General features: G+C 51.8%; 1 protein-coding gene across 7 annotated transcripts in view; it reads right to left on the minus strand.

The window, feature by feature from the left end:
- Rimbp2 (RIMS binding protein 2) overlaps positions 1-19,832 on the minus strand; it is a 171,648-nt gene that overhangs the window by 12,336 nt on the left and 139,480 nt on the right. For 4 of the 7 annotated variants that reach the window (XM_040731246.1, XM_021233313.2, XM_040731248.1 and 1 more), the window contains 10 exons: positions 19,360-19,511; positions 17,527-17,985; positions 16,119-16,265; positions 14,451-14,609; positions 11,589-12,299; positions 10,055-10,172; positions 3,883-4,067; positions 3,172-3,340; positions 1,479-1,582; positions 200-271 (listed from right to left, as the gene is read on the minus strand). In XM_040731246.1, coding sequence (XP_040587180.1) covers positions 200-271; positions 1,479-1,582; positions 3,172-3,340; positions 3,883-4,067; positions 10,055-10,172; positions 11,589-12,299; positions 14,451-14,609; positions 16,119-16,265; positions 17,527-17,985; positions 19,360-19,511 — 2,276 coding nt within the window. The remainder of the gene's footprint in view (positions 1-199; positions 272-1,478; positions 1,583-3,171; positions 3,341-3,882; positions 4,068-10,054; positions 10,173-11,588; positions 12,300-14,450; positions 14,610-16,118; positions 16,266-17,526; positions 17,986-19,359; positions 19,512-19,832) is intronic. The other 3 variants (XM_040731249.1, XM_040731251.1, XM_040731250.1) reach the window with 1 other exon arrangement.

A 19,832-nucleotide genomic window follows, 5' to 3' on the forward strand; every position in this document is an offset into this window, starting at 1 on the left:
TGTCACTGTGTCACTGTGGCCCCCAGACTTCTGTATCATATACAAAAGAGAACTCAGCTCAGAGAGGCAGCGAGCCAGGCAAGTGCTTCAGAACATGACGCGTGCCCTGCACAGCTTACGTGTTAATTTAAGAGGGAGCAAACCCACAAGATGGGACCCACAAGACGAACGGCATTTCTTGATGTTCCAAAAAACTTACGTAATAAAATCCATCTTCATCGATTTCACCAAAAACGGTAATAATGTCTCCCGTGCAGAATGGAAGTTCAGCCTGCAAAACAGAAGACAGGGCTAAGAGAAGAGCCTGGATTCTTCCCGCTGTTCGGGAATTAACCTGACTTTTCAACTAGGTCAAGGCATGGGGTGCAAAGCTGAGGGATGGCGGTGGACGTGTGCTCAAAGCTGGGCAAGGGTCTGTTCTAAGTAAGCCCCAGAGGAACAGTAGGTTAAAGGTCACTGCCACCTCCTGGCAATGCACAGGACATCTAGACGCATGGTAACTCTATACAGTTGGAAGATTGGGCAACATCCCTGGAGAGCGAGGACCATCGGTAAACACCCTCTCAGCACCAAGAAAATCGCCCAGCCCCACCATCAATTCATCACCAATCTGTCAAGTATCAGATCCCAGTCTGGGGAGAGCAGAGAGTGGTGAACCCAAGCCCCTGTGTCCAGGAGTCAAACTGTCCTTAGACCCTTCTTCGGACCAGAGCCCAGCAGAAGGGAGAAACAAAGCTAGCTGGGGATAAATACGAATAGGGCTGTGTCTCTGGTAAGAGTGAAGTGATAAGGTCCCCCAGCCAACAGCTGATAAACCAACCTGTGGGTAGGAATCCAGATCAATCTGGTTTGGGGTGGGGGACTCTGGAGGCAAAGACCTCAGCCTTATTTCTGAGGTTTTTTTCCTTATTTCTGATCATGTTCTGCCTGTGTGCCATGGGGTGCCTGGCTACCCCAGACACCAAGAACACTAGCCCTCCCTCTCATCTTTCATATCCATGTGTGGGACCGTCATCAGCCTCTCGCTAAAAGGGACTCCATATTGCCATGCCCAATAAGTGTGGGACGTGTGTTGCTCTTCCAATATATATACATTCTCAGCAGCAAACCTGTGCACTATGCTGGATCACGATGACTCCTAGCTGGGTAGGATGGGGTGGAGGAAGTTTGTGGGTGTGGCTAAGAATGGCCATTTGCTCACTTATCATTGACTTCTGGAGTTTCCACTGGCATCCTTGGACCTCGGTTGTCCATGGGTAACTAAAAAATGTGGACCTGTGTTCTGTGGCTGGCTGCGAGCCAGAGCATGTGACTGCCATCATCTCTGGAGTGGCTTGTCACTGAACCTCCCTTTCTACAATGCTCAGACAAGGGTGAGACCTAAAGGCACATGGCCTAAAGATGGTGCCCATGGGAAGCTTAGCCAGGAAGACACTGGTAGCAGCTCCAGGTCAGCATGAAAGAAGTTTGGCTGGTACCTCAACATCCACGTTGGGGGAGCTTTCCCTTGGGTCATAGTCATAGAGAGCCACCATTCTTCGTGTGGGCACAGAGTGACCCCGGCCACTTCTTCTACTTCTCTCTGCAAAACCATAAGATCCAGCTGTGAAGATCCCCAAATCGGTGGTGACTCCACTCAGTGCCCAAAGGGTGTGTGTGTGTAAGCTGCTAATATCCCCAGGTTGGGAGAACTGTCTCAGCCTCCAGTGCTTAATGCTTTTTTTTCTAGACTGTTCACCCTCACAGTAACATTCTTCCTTGTGTCTACCATACCACAGGGGCTCCATGAAGTAGGGGACCATCCTCCCAAAATGAACCCAAGTGGCCTGAGGCACCAGGTGGACCAGGTGGCTATGACTTGGGAAAGCCTAGTAGGCACCTGGGGGTTCTGACCATTGCTCCGAGAAAAAGCCACAGCTATCCCTCTTTCCTGGAGTGAAGATTGAAGCTCTTAAGACTCACAAAGCTAAGGAAACTTACAAGGCTCAGAACACTCGGAAATTTACGGGATTCACAAGGCCCCTCCCCAAGCTTCTGAAGCTGTGAATAATTGCTAGTGAACAAGACTCTTGGTAGAGTCACCTTCTAGGTATGCAGGGGCTCTAGGGGTACAGTTCCGGTGAGTTATCACATATGTTGGGGGTAGTGTCTTCGAGTCACCAAGAGTAGCACTGCCAGGTGGCAGCTTTGAATCACCAAAGGCAAGGTAAACACAGTTACCATAATGGACAGCGCAGGCAAAATAATGCCTACAATGGCCTGACTTTGGGGATAGGCTAATTAATCATGGTGTTTCTTGGAACAAAATAGATAAGCCCACCCAGCTTCTGTTTGATCTGTATAAGCAGAGAAACTCAAAAACAAATGAAAGGAAGGGTTATATTGGAACATACTAACAGAGAATCACAGTCCATCAACCAGTTTCCAGAGTTGAGCTAATTACAGATTCAGGGCCCCTTGAATAAAGGGAAGGCAAATAAATAAATGGATGGATGGATGAGGGGGGGTAGGCTGGTCCCACAAGGAAGGGTCATGTCACGATACTGACCAGTTCTACTGTCACCCTTCCTCCCATCCTTCCTAGTTTATTAATCTAACTGTACAGTGCGTGGAGGGAACCTCGACTGAGGATTTGCCTCTATCAGATTGGCCTGTGAGCATGTCTGTGGGGGGCATCTGTCCTGATTGATGATTAATATACGGATGGGGAACAGCCCTCTGTGGGCAGTGACACCCCTGGGCACTAGGTTGTAAAGAAAGCAGGCTGAGTAAGCCAGTAAGTAGCAGTCTACTATGGTCCCAACATAGCTTCTGTCAATGCTGGAAATAAACCCTTTCCTACAAGTCATTTTTGATGTTTTACCACAACAAAAAGCAAACGAGAACAAGAAGACTTTTAGCTGCACTTCCTCCATCAGGTGTGTGTGTGTGTGTGTGTGTGTGTGTGTGTGTGCATGCACACACGCATGCCATATTAGGATATGTGAATGCTCCTAAAGCATGTAGGTGTATTGCAGTACTGCCTTGCAGAGTGAGTTTTGCCCAACAAGAAGGGAAGGGGTCGCAAATCCTTAGAGGTACTGTGTGGCCTGTGCTTCTGGGGGCTGCAGCCCCCTCCCCATGGATTACTGCAAAGTATAAGCGCGGCAGAGCCTGAGGGACTGCGCTCACCTATTTTCTCCACGGGTGTGTTCAGGGGGAGGAAGCCTTGTCTCAGCAGCTGGTCCATCATCTCCTCATCATCTGCATGGATCTCGGAGACCATGTTACAGGGAATGAGGCCGAGCCGGGCACAAGTCTCTCCGCGGTAGAAGCCGTCTGCGTCTTTGTCTCCGTATACCTGGAACCATAGGGACAGCAGATCGTTTTCGATAGGCCGGCTCAGCCATACATCAGCCCCACTGGCAGCAGAGTCACCTAAGATCCCAAACTGCTTAGAACACACTTTTCAAAGCCCACCCTTCCCCTGCAGCAGTCACAGGTCCACTGGCCCAGCGACCATCCCCACCACCACACACACACCATATTGGTGTGCCTGCTTGAAGTTTAGATGCAGGACATGGAAACCTCTGCTTTTCAAATTCAGGCTCTGTAACTTAGGCTCTGGTTGCACATTAGTACCCAAGACACACTGCAGCATGCAGGTACGTATGCATGGGTGTGTGCACAACGCTATCAGGCAAACTTAAGTAAAGGCAGGGACCCTTTTCCTGGGTGGAGTAGAGGCAATGCCTGCTCTACATTCAAGGCTTTCACAATCCTGAGCTTTCTCCAACAGCCGTGAAGGCCAAAAGGCAACTACTTCCCATGCTCGCACCAGCACCAATCCATCCCCGCTGCCAGTCTCTGTCCCCTGTCCCCTGACACCGCAGCCATCGCTACCTTGATGATCTGTCCTTCTTTGAAGGGGAGTTCTTCTTCTGCAGCATCAGGGTTTGGGGACATGGTGAGTGGGTCATAGTCAAACAGTGCCACGAAGATGCGTGCCGGGAGATCCTCAGCACCAGGGTCAGTTTCCGACTCATCGTAGAAGTCTGGAGAAAGGCGGTCTCTCCCGGTGTATTCATCTGGGGCATGCAGGGGACAGAGCACAGGGATCATGTGACATCCGTGGGTGCATCTGTGGAAAGGGCGACCCTGAGTGCTTATCTCTGTCTGTTTGGGTTCAGCATGGGACCAGAAATCCCTCAGAGGTAGTCTATGGAAGCAGGTGATTGCTTCAGAACAGGACCTCACTCCAACCCAAGCCACACTATGAGCCAAAGCCATGGTAGCAAGAAGCCTTGAGTCGGTGGCTCTGCCGGAATAGGTGCTTGGTCCCCTGGGAGTGCAGATGTGACCCTCCTGAGGGGCTTCTGGGTCCTCAGCAGAACGCAAAGCTAACCATAATTTTACTCACCACTCACTCATCTCAGAGTTCAACATGGCTGGCAGTGCTGTTCTGCCAGCTCTGAGTGTTTAACCAGCAGCAGATACACCCTCCACGGATGGGAACTAATGCCTTTTCAGTACCTAGTGGTGGTTTCCTGTTGGATCCTAACGTGTGTGAGTGTGTGTCACTTCATACCATGAGATGTGTGGTTGCCCAGCTACACCCGCAGGATGCCCATTGCAGACACCACTCGTGCAGACACTAAACTCCACAATGATCCCGCCCCTTAAAAAGGTTAATTTTAATTGTGTGTTGAGCCTCAGAGGCTGGAGGAGTCCAGGGCCCCTCCATCCTTCAGGATCCGGAGTTACAGGTGGCTGTGAGCTTCTGCAGTCAAATGTCCACCGGAAGAGTAACACACGTCCTTAACTATTGAGCTACCTCTCTAGCCATCCCCCTTCCCCCACAATCCAGGGCACTCCCAGCATGGTGTCAATGCTTGACTGTTCCACAGTTTAGGGAGATGTGGTAAGAAATAAAAGTCTGTGTATGTTTGGGGCAGGTGAAAGTGCCCTTCAGATACTTTCTATGTCTAGTTGGTCCAATCTGAGCATGTGAAACCTGAAATACAGAGACCAGTTGTATATGCATGCACACACATGTATATGGGCATGCATTTCATAGAGAGGCAGGCAACAGGGCAGTGGCTCCCTACCTTCCTAATGCTGCGACCTTTTAATACAGTTCCTCGTGTTGTGGTGACCCCCAACCATAACATTATTTCATTGCTACTTATAGCTGTAATTTTTCTACTGTTACAAATTGCAATGTAAATATCTGATATGCAGCCCTATGAAAGGGTCATTCAGTCCCTGTCCTGGGGTCACAAGCACAAATGGAGAGCTGCTGCAATAGCACCTATGACCAGGTAACCTCCTGATCCTGTGAGCTCATCAGAAACTGAAATTGGCAGGAGAAAGAGAGGTTTGGGAGCTCAACCTGGCCAGACAACTATCTCCAGCCTGTGACTCGGGGGATGACATTGGTGGACAGAGAACACCAAAGAGGTGGCTTCTTTTAATCATCAAATAGTAATGATTTAAAGATGCATGCCTGCTCTATGAAGTGGCCACCACACTTGAGCATTGTCCCATCATCCTACAGTCACCATCTCCCAGACCCTAAATATATGTAATGTTCACCTGTTCCGTGTCAGAAAATCTAAGGGGAAAAGAACAAAATATCCCAGATTTTAAAATGAGGTTAAGTAAGAAACCTCCACGTCATACTATCTCCCTTGTCTTTATTTCTCTGAAGCCATTTGTACTTTAGGGTACAAACCATTTGTACTGCAGCCTTCTTGTCCTGGCACCTGTTCCTTTCTTGTTCACGTATTATAAACATGCCTCGAGGGCTGAAGAGATGGTTCAGAGGTTAAGATCACTGTCTGCTTTTGCAGAGGACTTGGGTTCAGTTTCCAGCATCCACACAGCAGTTACCAACAACCTGAAACTCCTGTTCTAGGGGGATCTGGGTGCCCTCTTCTGGCCTCCACAAGCACTGCATGTATACAGAGCACAGACATACATGCAAATGAATACTAATAATACACATAAAGACAAATGTTAATAAAAAATGATGTGTGTGTATGTGTCCATAAACAATATTCAGTAACTCTAAAAACACCAAATACAAAAAACAAAATGTCCTTTAACTTGTGCTTGGAATAAAATTTTCTACAGCCTGATCCGTTAATTTCTTCATTGTGGTTTTGGCAGGCAGCAGCCTGAGAACTCCCAGGATGATGTGTGGAACCTGGAGCAGCTCTGAGGCCCCACTTTGGATCTAGCTGGGGTATGCAAGAGGAGTTTCGCTCCCTGTTATGTGACCTGGCTGAATAAGTTTCAGCTATAGAAGCAGCCCTGGGGCTGGGCAGTGGTGACCCACACCTTTAATCCCAGCACTCAGGAGGCAGAGGCAGGAGGATCTCTGTGAGTTCCAGGCCAACCTGGTCTACAAGTTCTAGGGCAGCCTCCAAAGTCACGCAGAGAAACTCTGTGGAGAAAGAGAGGGAGGGAGGGAGGGGGAGGAAAGGAAGAAGGGAGAAAGGGAGGAAGGAAGGAAGGAAGGAAGGAAGGAAGGAAGGAAGGAAGGAAGGAAGGAAGGAAGGAAGGTGAGCCAGGGATTGGAACTTGTGGATGTGGCCTTGATCAACGTTTGGTGTCTGTCAGTTCTTTGTGCTTCTCTGAGTTGAGTTACATGGCACCTCTGTGGATAGTAAGCCTCTGTGGTCAGGAGCTGAGTGCAAGCCTAAGGATGGAGGCTTATGGTCAGCTTCCCCTGGACATGACCAGTAAGTCCTCCGGGATACACAAAGGTTCCTTTGCTCAGGAACAGCTTATGTACCTGATGTGCAGTAAATCTCACCCAAATGTCTGATGTTTTCTACAGCATGCAATGTTTTCTTGGCAGGGATGGGTTCTCTCTTCTGAAGGACTAGACTTTGCCCAACTAGTTTTCAATTGTCAACATTTCCTGTGGAACCAGGATGTGATATGTTCCCCCAAACCACCAGGAGAATGGGAAATGATGAGGGAGAGTTCAAGTTGATTATTAAGACAGACTCCATAACACTTGGAAGGGTGAGGTCATTCATCTTCTCAGAAAGATAGCCCCCCCTTGCATTTGATGGGTAAGTATGATTAACCCAAAGGACAAAAACTCCTGGGAAAAAAGTTGAGCACAACTAAATGTCTTTGGAAACAGGGAGCCAACTAAGAAACCCAGTGCCATTAGACAGGTGGCTAAGGAATGTGTCTTTTTCAATCATGCAGAACATGGCTCACTTAATATTAGTTCTAGAAATCAGAATATTAATAGCCACCATATTTTACTTAGTTGTGGCTCCACTATCTGTTAAAAATACACCAAGGAAAATATGATGTGAAGACTTCATTACCTCTATAAAAGAAAAAACAATACTTTGGAATACAGTATATTTATAAAATACTGATTGTTAATTTTTAAATTTTTCTCTTTTATTTTATGTGTATGCATGTGCACTCTGTGTGTGTGTGTGTGTGTGTGTGTGTGTGTGTGTGTGTGTGTGTGTAGACCACAAGAGGGCGCCAGATCCCCTGGAACTGGAGTTACAGAAGGTTGTGAGTTGCTATATGGGTGCTAGAAAATGAACCCAGGTCTTCTGCAAGAGCAGCAACTGCTCTTAACCACTGAGCCATGTCTCCAGACCCTAATCGCTACTATTTTAACATGCAAAGAGAATTAAGGACCAGAGGAACATGTTCTCTGACCTCTGAGCCCTGGTTATCAGTCGCTGACTCCTTGGCCCACCTGCCTGTGTTCTTGGTGAGTGACAGACCTATCACACGGATGTTTTCTTCTGAGGTGCTCACAGGCACTTAGGTTTGTCCTTCCACACATGGGCATACCATGTAAAGTGCTGGGTTCAAATTACATTTTTCACACAGGTTCTTGAGTGGCTACAAGAACTAAGAAAACGCAAGGGAGCTGTCGTAGGTTCATGCTCTTTCAAGAGTTAGGATGAAGGATGCGATCTTTATACACAGCCTTACTCTCTTTGGGGTCAGGAACATGCCTGCAGCCTCCTGAGTTCTTCACCTCAAGAATCCAGACACACCTTGCTTAAGATTCAATGGCAGGGTCCCAGGCAAGACAGTAAAGGCTGTCCCTGGCTCTTAATGACAAGGGTATCTGACGGGACAGTAGGGCTGTCCCCAGCTCTCAGTGACAAGGGTGGTTGGCATGTCTATGGGCATGGGATGCCCTTGCCTTTCCTTTTTTTTTGTTTTTTTCCCAGTCTCTGACTTGCTATGGCAATAGCATTAAGTTCCTGGCCTGAGAGACTGGAATAGGAATCCCACCCTAACTCCTTAAATGACATATATCTCAGAGCCCATAGAAATGCCCATTCCTGCTTATGATGTCTCTGCTTGGGGTGGTGGGGTGGTGGTGGGATTCACAAAAGCCTGTTTATTTGGCCACTGGACATCTCCAGCAGAGCTTCGCCCCTTATTAAACAGTAACAGAGACAGTCAATTTGGCTAGCAGAGCATGAGCTGAGCCTTGAGTGGGTCAGCCATGGCTCTCAAGCCTCAGGACAGAAGTCCTACTGAACGGGACAGCCCAAGCCCATTTCTGCTTACTTTGTCAACTGAGGTCGATTGGAGGCAAGGATCAGAGCACAGAGCCCTGTCTGATCTGCTATCTTGGGGTCCGTGGTTTCCCTGTCTGACTACACACCTTTTGTTATCTTTTGGATCACTAAAAACGGGTTTTGGTGGTAGTGATTGGGTGGGGTTTGGTGGGGTGGCATCGTTTGGGGTCCTTTTGGCACTGTGGGAGTGGGGATAGAATCTGAGGTCTCACACCTCATCAGCTAAGCCTCATCCCCAGCTGTAAGCACACGCAGCCGAGGATATCCGACATTCCAGGATGTCTTTAAGGGTAAAACAGATGCCTGGTGAAGATTTTAGACCTGCAAAAGCAAATGTCTCCCTGTGGCTGCAGGAGGAAGAAGCCTAGAAGGGATTCCTACTGCAGTTTGGCTTCCTCTTGGTGTTGAGAAAAGAACCATGTTCTAGCCCTTCCCGCTAGATGTGACTTAACTCCTTTCCACTTTGGGTCACCTGAGCAGGTTTTCTTTCTCTGAAATGGCAAACCTGGTATCATCCCCAGCCATTCCTGCTTAGAACCTCTGCAATGGTGTCCCTGCATGGGTCCGTGAGAGGAGTGAGTGTGTGTGTGTGTGTGTGTGTGTGTGTGTTCACAAAAGCCTGGTTTATATGGCTCCTCCCCATCCCCGTTGCCCCATGAACACCACTTCTTAGAATTACTGCCCCCATGATTCCATGCCAATGGCAGCAGAATCCCCCTGATCTGCAGCTACCCTTTGCATGGGTTGGTGACAATAACCAAATGACAGCTTTGGGCACCACTGGCTGAATTCCAAATGGTTTGTAAGAAAAGGAAGCCCAGCTGTCATGAGTGGGTGGAGAGAATGCAATTGGGCTGGGTGAGGGGAAGGGCCAGTGCGGAGTAGGGAAGGGAGCACATGTCCTGGGAACACTTCCAGCTTCCAAGTGTTCCCAAGACCAGCCCCAGTGTGGACTATGCCCTCAGGCAACTCAACTCACCTGGAGCCCATCGTGATATCTGGAGTGTAGAGTCAACTCAGCCTCTCTCTGTCTCTGTCTCTGTCTGTCTGTCTCTCCCCTCAGGAAATCCCTAAAGCACATCTCTGAGTATGTCTCTGAAGGTGGGTACAGAAATGATTTAGCAGGAGGAACTGTGTCCTTCATGGGGGAATGTGGGAACCACCAGGGGCTGGAGTTGATGGTGTAGGAAGGGGAAAGATAAAGCCAAAAATGTAGCATTTTGTTCTCTCCCCTTCTCCTCCCCCTCTCCCCACTGTCTCTGTGTCCCCCCAACACTGATGGCTGTCATAGGGTGAGCCACTCTCCCCCCCACACCCTCCCTGCCATGGTGGGCTGAACCCTGATGCTATGAGTTCTCTTGTCCTTGTCCCTTCAGTTGTTTCTCTTGGACATTTGCCACAGGGGCCAGAGTCCTAATGTGTGATCCCTGAACTGTTTTTAAGTAGGTGGTAGACAGAGAGTGAATGATACTGATCAGGCCACTAACCAATGGATGGCACCATCGTCGGTCGGTGCCTCTGAGGACCTCCGCCACTGTGAGAATACCTTCGGCTCACATGATCCATTCGGTCTGCTCGACCCATCAAAGCAGGGTTTCCTAAAATCTAGACCCAAAAGAACACCGTAGTTAGGTATGGCCGGCCTTGGAAGGAAAGGAGGAGTTATAGCCAAATCAATCCGGATTGGAAGCAGAAGCGCTAAAGGCAACTAAACGTAGCTTTTAACTGAAAGGTTAGCTGAGTGACCCGGGTGGGGGGAAGCCAGCCGGGCCCAGGAACCTGCTTTCTATGTCAGGGTCCCTTCCGGACACACCGCAGTGGGGCTGTGGTAAAAACGAGTCATGGGAGGAAGCTTTTGGTTGATGCTATTGCTCCTGAAGCCAAATCCTCTGAAGCAAATGGATTAGGGTTTGTTTTACAGCTCAGGCTCCATCTCACGTAAGTCTTCTCCTGGCTTTGTTGTCCCAGCCCCAGATGTCACACTAGCAGAGATACACTGCCATAGTTCCCAAAGTCCATCACAGACAGAGGGGTATGGAGGGTTCTGAACGCTCAGGGGGCAGTACCTGTGTGCTATCAGCTTTAATCTTGCTCTGGGGTTATCCTGGGCCCGAACAGGCCTCTTGTCTCAAGATGTCTACCTCCCATTTGGACTAGGGAGTCAGAACTGACTGAAGGGAAGCAGACCACTAGGAATCGGGCTAATGGCGGCCATTCCCAGGACACAGGAGCCAAGGAGCCTGTAGCCATGGGTGAGACTGGGTAGGCACCGTGGGGTGCAGGCAGGGCTGGCACGAGTGCGGGCACATCACAGAGTGCACAGCTCAGGAGGAGGCTTGCTACCATGCTGATAGCCCACCTGCGTGCCCACTGACAGTTGAGCACAGTGGGGGACAGATATTGTAGAAAGGATACAATTACAGAGATGTATGAAGCCTTGGATGACCCCCTGCTGTGTGGCAGACACGGGGGGGGGTGGGTGGGAGGGGGAGATTGGGAGTGAGGAAGACCTTGGGAACGATTTACAAAAATGAGTTTCTTCCCTGGTTATCCTCCATATTTTTCAACAGTTATAGATGAAAGCCAAAAGGAAAAAGAAAAACTTAAAAAGCCAAAACAACAAGGGCAAAAAGCCTTTGATCATACCAGCAGCCCTCCCTGAGTCCCTAAGGATCATTTTAGGGGGGCAGGGGATGTGTGTTTCCCCGAGTTCTAGATACTCAGCAGTTCAGCTAACCCTTAATTAAAACTTAGATTCAGTTGTCCTTTAAGTAAAGCAGCCGTAACCATCGCTGATTCTGTGGGGAGATCGTTACTCCAAAGCAAGAAAACCTCCGGGATGGTCAAGCAACTGGGAAGCAATGGGACTGAAGAAATCAAAAATGCAGGGAGAACCAAAGAGAGCGGCCCAGAGAGTCCCCGGATGCACTCCAAAACCCGAACCAAAGGCAAAAACCAACAAAAGGATGAGAGCACGGATTGGTTTGGCAAGCGTGTGGGGAGGATGGTTACTTGACACACCAAAGGGCCGTCGGCCACTCGGGGAGGAGGCTGTGCCAGACGCTCAGCTGCCCTACTGTCGGGCATGGCTGGGCTTTTCCTCCAGACACCCCGAAAATCTTCGTGGTCGCTGGCCTCGTCCCAGCCATCCCTCCTGGGCACGGGCCTCTCCGGGCTGAGCTGGGTGTCATCGCTCCTGATGACGTCACTGGGGTCCACCTGCTCCCCAAAGTCCTCTTCGATGCTGCTCTGTCGGGTCAGCGTCCGCCTCCGGGCCAGCAGGGGCCTTGGGCTTCTCCTACAGGGACAGTGACCAGGGCCTGGACTGCACTTGGCCGAGGTGCTCCTGAAACTAAATCGAGACTCCTCCTCCTCACTGCCGCAGTCCAAACCACTGTCCGGGCTCCTGGTGGCCGAGCGGCTGAACCGACAGCCTCTGTCTTCCAGAAAGAGATCCTCCATATGGATGCCCGGGCCCCTGTGCTCTGCAGGGTGCCAGGATCCCTGTAGGACTGGATGTCCCCAACAGGACCGTGCTGGCCCACGCTCCATGGCCAACAAGGCCCTGGCTCTCGAGGACCCCATGCCCTGCCTGAGCAGCGGCTCGCCATGCTCCGTGTCCTCCTCAGCTACCTCGGGGATACTGAACAGTCTCTTACTGCGGTGGGGCTGTTGGGGGAACTCGGGCTGCTCCAGGAAAGCTCCTTCCAAGCTCCTAGCCTTATGGCATTCCTTGGGGACAGCATGTGTGGGAGAGCGGTGTATGACCAGACATGAGGCGGTGGAGGAAGGAGAGAAAACACACACAGAATTAGTCTTGGCAGGGAGGCGGGGGTGGGGGGACAGCGTGAGGCAGCCTCTGCTTGTGGGGGACCTGCAGCATGCCTGCCGGGGCTCTGGAATGGAGCAAATGGGCCACATGGTGGGCGCAGAGCAGAAGGTAAGGGGCAGCACACAGACGAGCCAGCGGACGTCAGGAGCAGACGCCATGCGGGTGAGCCAGAGGGGAGGAAACAATGCTCCCAGGCCCCTGCCTGCCTCTGTGATGATGAGTTACCCAGAGTAGTGGGGGGATTTGTCTCTCATGGTGGCTGATTCCCTGCAGCCCAGGGACAGCTGCCATTGAATGCCCGGTAGAGATGGAGGTGGCCCCACAGTGTCCTTGGTCCTGTGGACTGTTGCCTTCCTAGCACTTAGCACCCCAGCTGGGCATCTACCTCTCCCTTAGCTAAAGCAGTAGCCATGTTCCTTTCAAGCGGACCTGTGTTCTGATGAATGTTGCCTTAACAGACCCCCGGCCTACTTGGTGCCTGCAACTATTTCCACGTGCACCTTTCCCTGCCAGCTCCGGACCTCAGCCTCTGTCTCTTTCCGAAGGGCATTTTATTTTTGGCGCCAACCGCTGCACTATACCCTCTTTTGGGGAAGATTTGACTGACTCAGGAAAGCGGCTGCCATCCCCTGCTGAGATCTGGGGCTGCATCTTACGATGGGTGTCTGTGATAGCCTCGCCAGCTGTCCCCACTGGTCTGTGGACACCTTGGTCCATGGGGAGCAGGGGCTGTTTCCTAGGACAGCCTGGTGTATGCTCTGCCACTGCCCACAAGTAGGTGTGCACAGGATCTGATAACTCGTGTGGCTTTCTCCTTCATAGCGGGATGTTTGGCTCAGGTGTGTTGAGCTCTATGAAACTGAAGGGAAAAGGATGAAAGCTGAAAAAGAGGGTTAACACGGGGTAGGCAGGTGAGCTGGGCCAGTTGGAGATGAAGAGTTATGTGCCCTGGTCCCTCCAGGAAGCCTGGCTTGGCTTAGCCAGGCACCGCCATGTGGGACCTTGGGTCTAGTGTGGCCACAGCTCCCAACCGCCCCTGGCGGTTTATTAGGAGATGCTTGAAACCCACAAGAAGTCCAGTGGGTGAGTGCCAGGCTCCTGTGGCTACCCTGATCCTATTCCCCTAGGATACTGTTGGGCTGTTTGTAAGAGGGAGAGAGGTCGGGGCTACACATCCTGCCTCACAACACCCTTATTGGCCATTCCTTTGTTAAGCAGTCCTTGGGAGGCAGCATCTAACATCTTCCCCTGTTCAGAGAAGAGTCTGGAAGGCGGGAAGCACACGTGTATGCCTTTCCCCGGCCCACCCATGAGCCCTTTCAAGGTGGCTCTTGCTCTGGAACATAGCCTAGAGCAGGCAGGATTCTCAGGCCGGGAGTCTTCAGGAGAGATCTGTGTGGGACCCACTGGGGAGGAGGGGCACAGGGAACCATGTGAGTCATACCATGCAGGGCCACATGGAGGTCCCCAAAGCCCCTGCAAGGACCTTTATGGGGAAAACGTCTATAGGGCTCCCCTAGAGGCCCCAGGCAGCCAGCGGTGACACATGTTTTCTTCTGTCCACCATAGTGCAGGGTACTGCACATCTGTAGAAATAAGCCCCAGAGGCCTCACCACCCCCACCCCCATTCTCATGAAGTAGCCACCCTTCTATACCAGGGGCGGATGGTATGGACTCTCTCCTGGTGTGGGGCTCTTGGGTGACGGACCCAGGAATGTGCTGTCCTAGGCCTCCTCTGGCCGCAGATGCATGGCTCTTGCCTGCATGGATTCCTCCTCCTTGTATGCAGGAATGTGCAGCCCAGCCCCGCAGTGCCGGTTCAGTGCTAACCCAGAAGCTTCACCTGCTGTGTGAGCATGTAAGGCTCGGGCTAGTTTTGTTGTCTATAATTCTGTTCCCACTACAGAGCTGGCTGTGTCTGGAGGTTCCAAGTGGATCCCCCAAATTCCAGACTTCTTGGCAAAGCAGACAGGAGCAGCGGGGAACTCCTGAATGCAACCATGAACCAGCCCCCGGATTTGGGGCACCCTGACATGGACTCAGGGCTCACCTTGAGGGCATTGTGAGAGGTGCCACTGGGCCGGCGCCGGCCCCCGTCCTCCAGCTGCATCTCTGTGTACAGCTCCTCCTCATCCTCTTCCATGATGTCCGACAGGTCTGACCCCCGGCTGCTCTCTGTGTGGTAATCATCTCCATGGCAACAGTGGGGCTGTGGTCAGAAAGGCACACAGATGGGACTTTTTTCTTTCTTATTTATTCTTTTTTATTTGTTATGTGTATTGGGTATTTTGCCTGCATGTCTATCTGTACACTACATGTGTGCCTAGTGCCTGTGTAGCGCAGAAGACGACATTGGCTCCCCTGGACCTGGAGCTACAAACAGCTGTGAACCACCATGTAGGTGCTGGGAATCAAACCTGGGTCTTCTGAAAGAACTGTCCTTAACCACCGAGTTATCTCCAGCTCCTGGTGGGACATCTTGGACATGCCACAGGCTCCCAGGCTATCCTCCCTGAGTCCTGGACCCATATTTGCCAACTGGCAGAGCCCATGCAACAAGGCACGTGGGGCACAGTGTATGCACATCTTGGTGAGGAAAACAAAGCCTGACACAACTTTGTCCAAGCAGCAGAGAGAGGACAGCACGGGTCACCCCACTCTGACAGGCATGAGGACCCTGGACTCTGGAGGACATAGAGCAAGCAGTATTGATAAGTCACATCCTATGACGCTCAACTTCCAACCTGTCACTCCTGTGCTACACCAGCTGAACAGAGGCTCAAGCCCAACGTTGCCAATTCAGATGGCTGAGGGCCAGGGCACCCATGTGTTCGTGTCTATACAGGGCTACACAAGAGCACATGACAAGGCAAGTGGTCACATGGGGTGACACTGAGACGTTTAAAAGAGCCATTGCCCAGCAAACAAATGTACATATGTATGCCCATGCACACAGAGACACATGCTCATGTGCATATATATGTCCACATATAAAAACACACATAGGAACATGCTCATAGGCACATTCACCACAATACATGTGCGCATACTCATACAGTGACACATAGATGCATAGAAACACATGCTGACATGCATATACATGTCCACACACACACACACACATGCATCTCCACACACAAGTGCACATAAACATGTACACAACAATATACGGGAATTCAATCATTCAGTCACAGGTACTTCATATGAACACATGTGCACAGGTACCATATATGAGCGCATAAACACACCCATGTGCATACATACCAAACAGACAAGTAGACATACATACACACACAAGCATTCACAGACATACATAAAACACATACACACATGCGTACCCACATAAACACACAGAACACATTTTTACAAGCCCACACATAAACACACATACATGTACATATTCGTGTACAAAGGTAGACACAGAGGCATGCACACACACAGGAGCATACACAAACAGGAACACATACACACACCATACACACTCATAACACAGGCGCACACACTTGTACACACGTGCACATATCAAATAAGCACAAGTGCATATACAAACGCACGTGCACACATAAGCACACTGATGCATGAGCACCCACATGCATATGTGAACACATGGACACACACCCAAGGCAGGTTAGGGCACTGTCTTCATAACTCTAAACCCCTACGCCTCCAGCTAGAGCCACTGCCAGCCGAGGGCTGATGCAGGGGTACACGCTCTCACCTGCTTGCCCAGCTCTGACCCTTTCAGGAAGTCATCCACAGATGTCCCTCTCCTCTTGACCTCGGGGGAGGCGTAGCCATCCTCCTCGTCTGAGTTGGCATACTGCCCAGCACCGCTTCGCTCCAGAAAGAGGCTCCTTTTCTCTAACTTGGAAAGAGAGAGGGACAAAGAAGAGAGGCCATGTGGGAAAGGGCTAGAGGAGACCCCAGGAGCACGCATGGCTGTTATCCTCACCCCAAGTGCTGAGAAGTGCAGGGAGATCCTTAGAGGTACCCTGGGGGGGGCCCTCCCACACTGAGCCCTGCAGAGCCTTCAGGGCAGATGCATGGAATGTGCTGGGCTGTGACCACATAAGCATGTGACTCTAGGGTGCTGCTGGAGAGTGGGTCCCAAGAGGTCCAGGCTCCTGGGGCCAGCTATTCCCCTCGCCTCTCCTCTCTATGAGACCCGAATCACTCTGAGTGTCCCTGGTGGGAACCTTAGACCTCAGTGGGAAATTTCTTCCTCTGTTGCTTGCCTCACCAGGCTTTCATTCAAACCGTGGCATTGAAGTAGGAGCCCGGAAAGGGTCTCTGACCCAGCCTAGCAGCTGCTGGGTCCTCCTGGATCTGCTCTGAGGCTGCACTGGGCTCTTCTGCTCCTTGGCCATAAGCATCACCCAGTGACCCCAATGTAGACCTGGCTCCAGCCTCACTGGACCTCGGAGCACCCTTGGAGCAAAGGCCCCAAGTTCACGAGTGTGTATTGTATCAGTGGCTACTATTGAGCAAACCAGATTTCACAGACAGTTTCCTAAAAGGTTCTAGGGTCCTGGAGTCAGGGTAGCTCTGTGCCCTCATGGGGATCCACGGGGCTACTAAACATGTGTTAGAAACATCCTCCCAGGCACCTGCAACTCCGGTGCTGACCCTTGGTCATGTATCCTCACTCTCCTGACCTAGACCCTGGGAGAAGGGTGCCCCAGCCTTGGCAGACATTCCCAGGGGTCACCATCCTGGTGAGACCCAAAGAACAACCCGACACTAAGAGGGGTCCTGCCAGTAGGTCCCGCTGACACCTTGGTGGAGAAACTTGACCTTGCCCCCAACATCTAGGCATCTGGTAGGTGGATACCCGGGAGAGGTGGGAAGGGGCACCCTATAGAGGTCTTAGTAATACACACCTTATTGCTCCCTTTGAGCACGTGTCCTAACCTCAGTCTCCATGATCACAATACCCCGCCCCCCAACACACATGCAAGTACTCAGGCAGGAATGTTTCAGTGGAAGGACACGCCCTGCCCAGTTCTAGGCTGAGGTCTAGAGTGCTCTCTGGTAGATCGGCTTCTACCTGCTAGGCACAGGGACAGGTCACACCCCCCACCCCTAAGAGTACGGGGACCAAAACCCTCTAGGAAGACACATCTTACCCTGCTGCTTTCAGCTACCCTCTGTGCGGCCTCCCGGGCCATGGCCTTGGCGACAGTGGTGGACACTGGGGCTCCTTGGGGCTGAGGGAGGATCCGGCTGGGTGAGGGTGACCTTCTGCCCGGGCCAGCACTATGCACGTCGGGGGGTGGTTCCAGCATGTGGCCACGTGCGGGGCCTGGTGGCCGGCTCTGCTCCCAGGACTCGTCTGCTTTGACGTGGGGACCCAGGTGTTGGTCTTTGGTATCCAGGTCACTTGCTAATGGCTTTGGTGGGGGAGCAGTCCTCGGGTGGGGGGCTGGAGGCACCAGGAGGTCAGGGGGGATGGCAGCGAGGGCAGAATCCATGGACTCTCCCTGTGCAGACAGGGTGCGCACACTCACGGCCTTGGCCTCCAGGCTTCGGAGCTGGACCAGCTCCACTGCCGTACCGTCTGCTGTGGGGGCGATGACCTCAGCCACCTGCACACAGAGAAAGCCATGTCATGGGCTGTCAGCATGCGCTGACCCAGCAGTGGCCTCTCCTTGGAGCCAGATGTCTGGCAGAAAAAAAAAAAGCCCAGCATCTTGAGCCCAACATCTGGCTCCAGTCAACTCGCAGAGCTAGCGAAAGCCAAAGAATCTCTGGGAGCCAAGGACCCAGGGAGCTGTGAGATCTATGAAGCAAAGCCGTCTCCTTCCATCCCTAGACCAGACGCAGGGTTCCACAGGGATCCGAACGTGAACTTGTTTACTGCCACCGCTGTAGGGAGGGGAGGAGGGGGCAGGGCAGGTGGGCTTCCTGTCTGTGCATGAAACCTGCCCTTAGAGATCATGGAACTTGCCCCGGGAGAGCCTATAGCCTTCAAGGGGTGAACATGGGAGAAATGGCTGGGTGCCTCATCCCAAGCCCAGCAGCCCAATCTGTCACCAGGGGGGAGGATGGGGTGGCAACGGTTGTGGTGGTTGGAACAGGAATGTCCCCATAGGCTCCTATATTTGAATGTTTGGTCACCAGAGAGTGGCACTATTAGGAGGTGTGGTCTTGTTGGAGGAAGTGTGTCACTAAGGGTGGGTTTGGGGGTTTCAGATGCTCCTCTCTCTCTCTCTCTCTCTCTCTCTCTCTCTCTCTCTCTCTCTCTCTCTCTCTCTCTCTCTCTCTCTCTCTCTCTCTCTCTGCTTCCTGTTGGCACCAAGGTAGAGCTCTCAGCTACCTCTCTAGCACCGCGTCTGCCTGTGTGCCTCCAGGAGGGATAATGGACTAAACCTCTGTTGTGAGCCAGCCCCAATTAAATGCTTTCACTCATAAGAGTTGCTGTGGTCATGGTGTCTCTTCACAGAAAAAAAACCCCTAACTAAGACACCAGTGAACAGATACACAGAAGCTTTCTAGAGACTTCCTCGGGGTAAAATTTCTGCTTCATGTGCCAGGATAGGGGTGACAGACTAAGAAGATGGGTTCTCCGCTCAGGGACACCAGAAATACAACTATTTCTCAGAGTCCAGGTCTGGTCACATACAAGTGGGAGATTGCCTACGTGGGTCTTAACCTGCTAACACAGAGTCTGTTAAAACTGGCAAGCCAGTTACTGCCTGGGAGCCTGATGCTGGTGAATTCAGAGGCGATGTGTCAGTGTTGGATGCGGCAGGGCAGGGCAGGGGTGAGGGAGGCAGAGAGGACACTGGACCCAGCTGGGAACCAAAATAGAATGGGACTTCTCTCAGACTTGTGGCAGATAGATCGCAGAGTGGAAGGCCCAGCAGGGATCTCCTGAAGGCTGGTGGAGACTTTGTTCCCACGGCCCCCCCCCCCCGTAAGCCTGCCCCTGCAGGGTAGACCTCACACCCCATGCTCACCCTCTGTCCTTTGGCATACACGCCGTATCCTGTGACATTTGCTCCATTGGACAGCCCAGTGGGAGTCAGCGCAGGGGGCTTCCAGGAGACCTGGACAGTAGCGGCTGTGGCCCCAGCTTGGACGGTGACAGCTTGTGGTGGGGCCGGGGGCCCTGGAAGGAGAGAGGAAACAGATGCTGTCAGAGCATGGTCCTGGGGCCTTTGTTCACTCGCTCCGCCCCACCTGGAAATGGAGCCGTCCACATGGTTGACAAGGCAGACAGGAAAGGAGAGGGGAGAGCGGGAACAGGAGACTGTAGGTAGCAAAGACAAGCATTCAGCTGGATGCCCATGCGAGCTGTGCTGCTTCCCACACCTGGCATTTATCCACCTGCATTTGGGAGGGGCCCCACTTTGCCTCTGAGAAACCTGCTCTTATGCTCCAATTGAATGGAGCTCCTTCTGCCAAGGGACTTGGGAGTCACACAGCCATG

Source organism: Mesocricetus auratus, unplaced genomic scaffold (genome assembly GCF_017639785.1).
Source record: "Mesocricetus auratus isolate SY011 unplaced genomic scaffold, BCM_Maur_2.0 Super-Scaffold_100025, whole genome shotgun sequence".
NCBI classification, from domain to species: domain Eukaryota; kingdom Metazoa; phylum Chordata; class Mammalia; order Rodentia; family Cricetidae; genus Mesocricetus; species Mesocricetus auratus.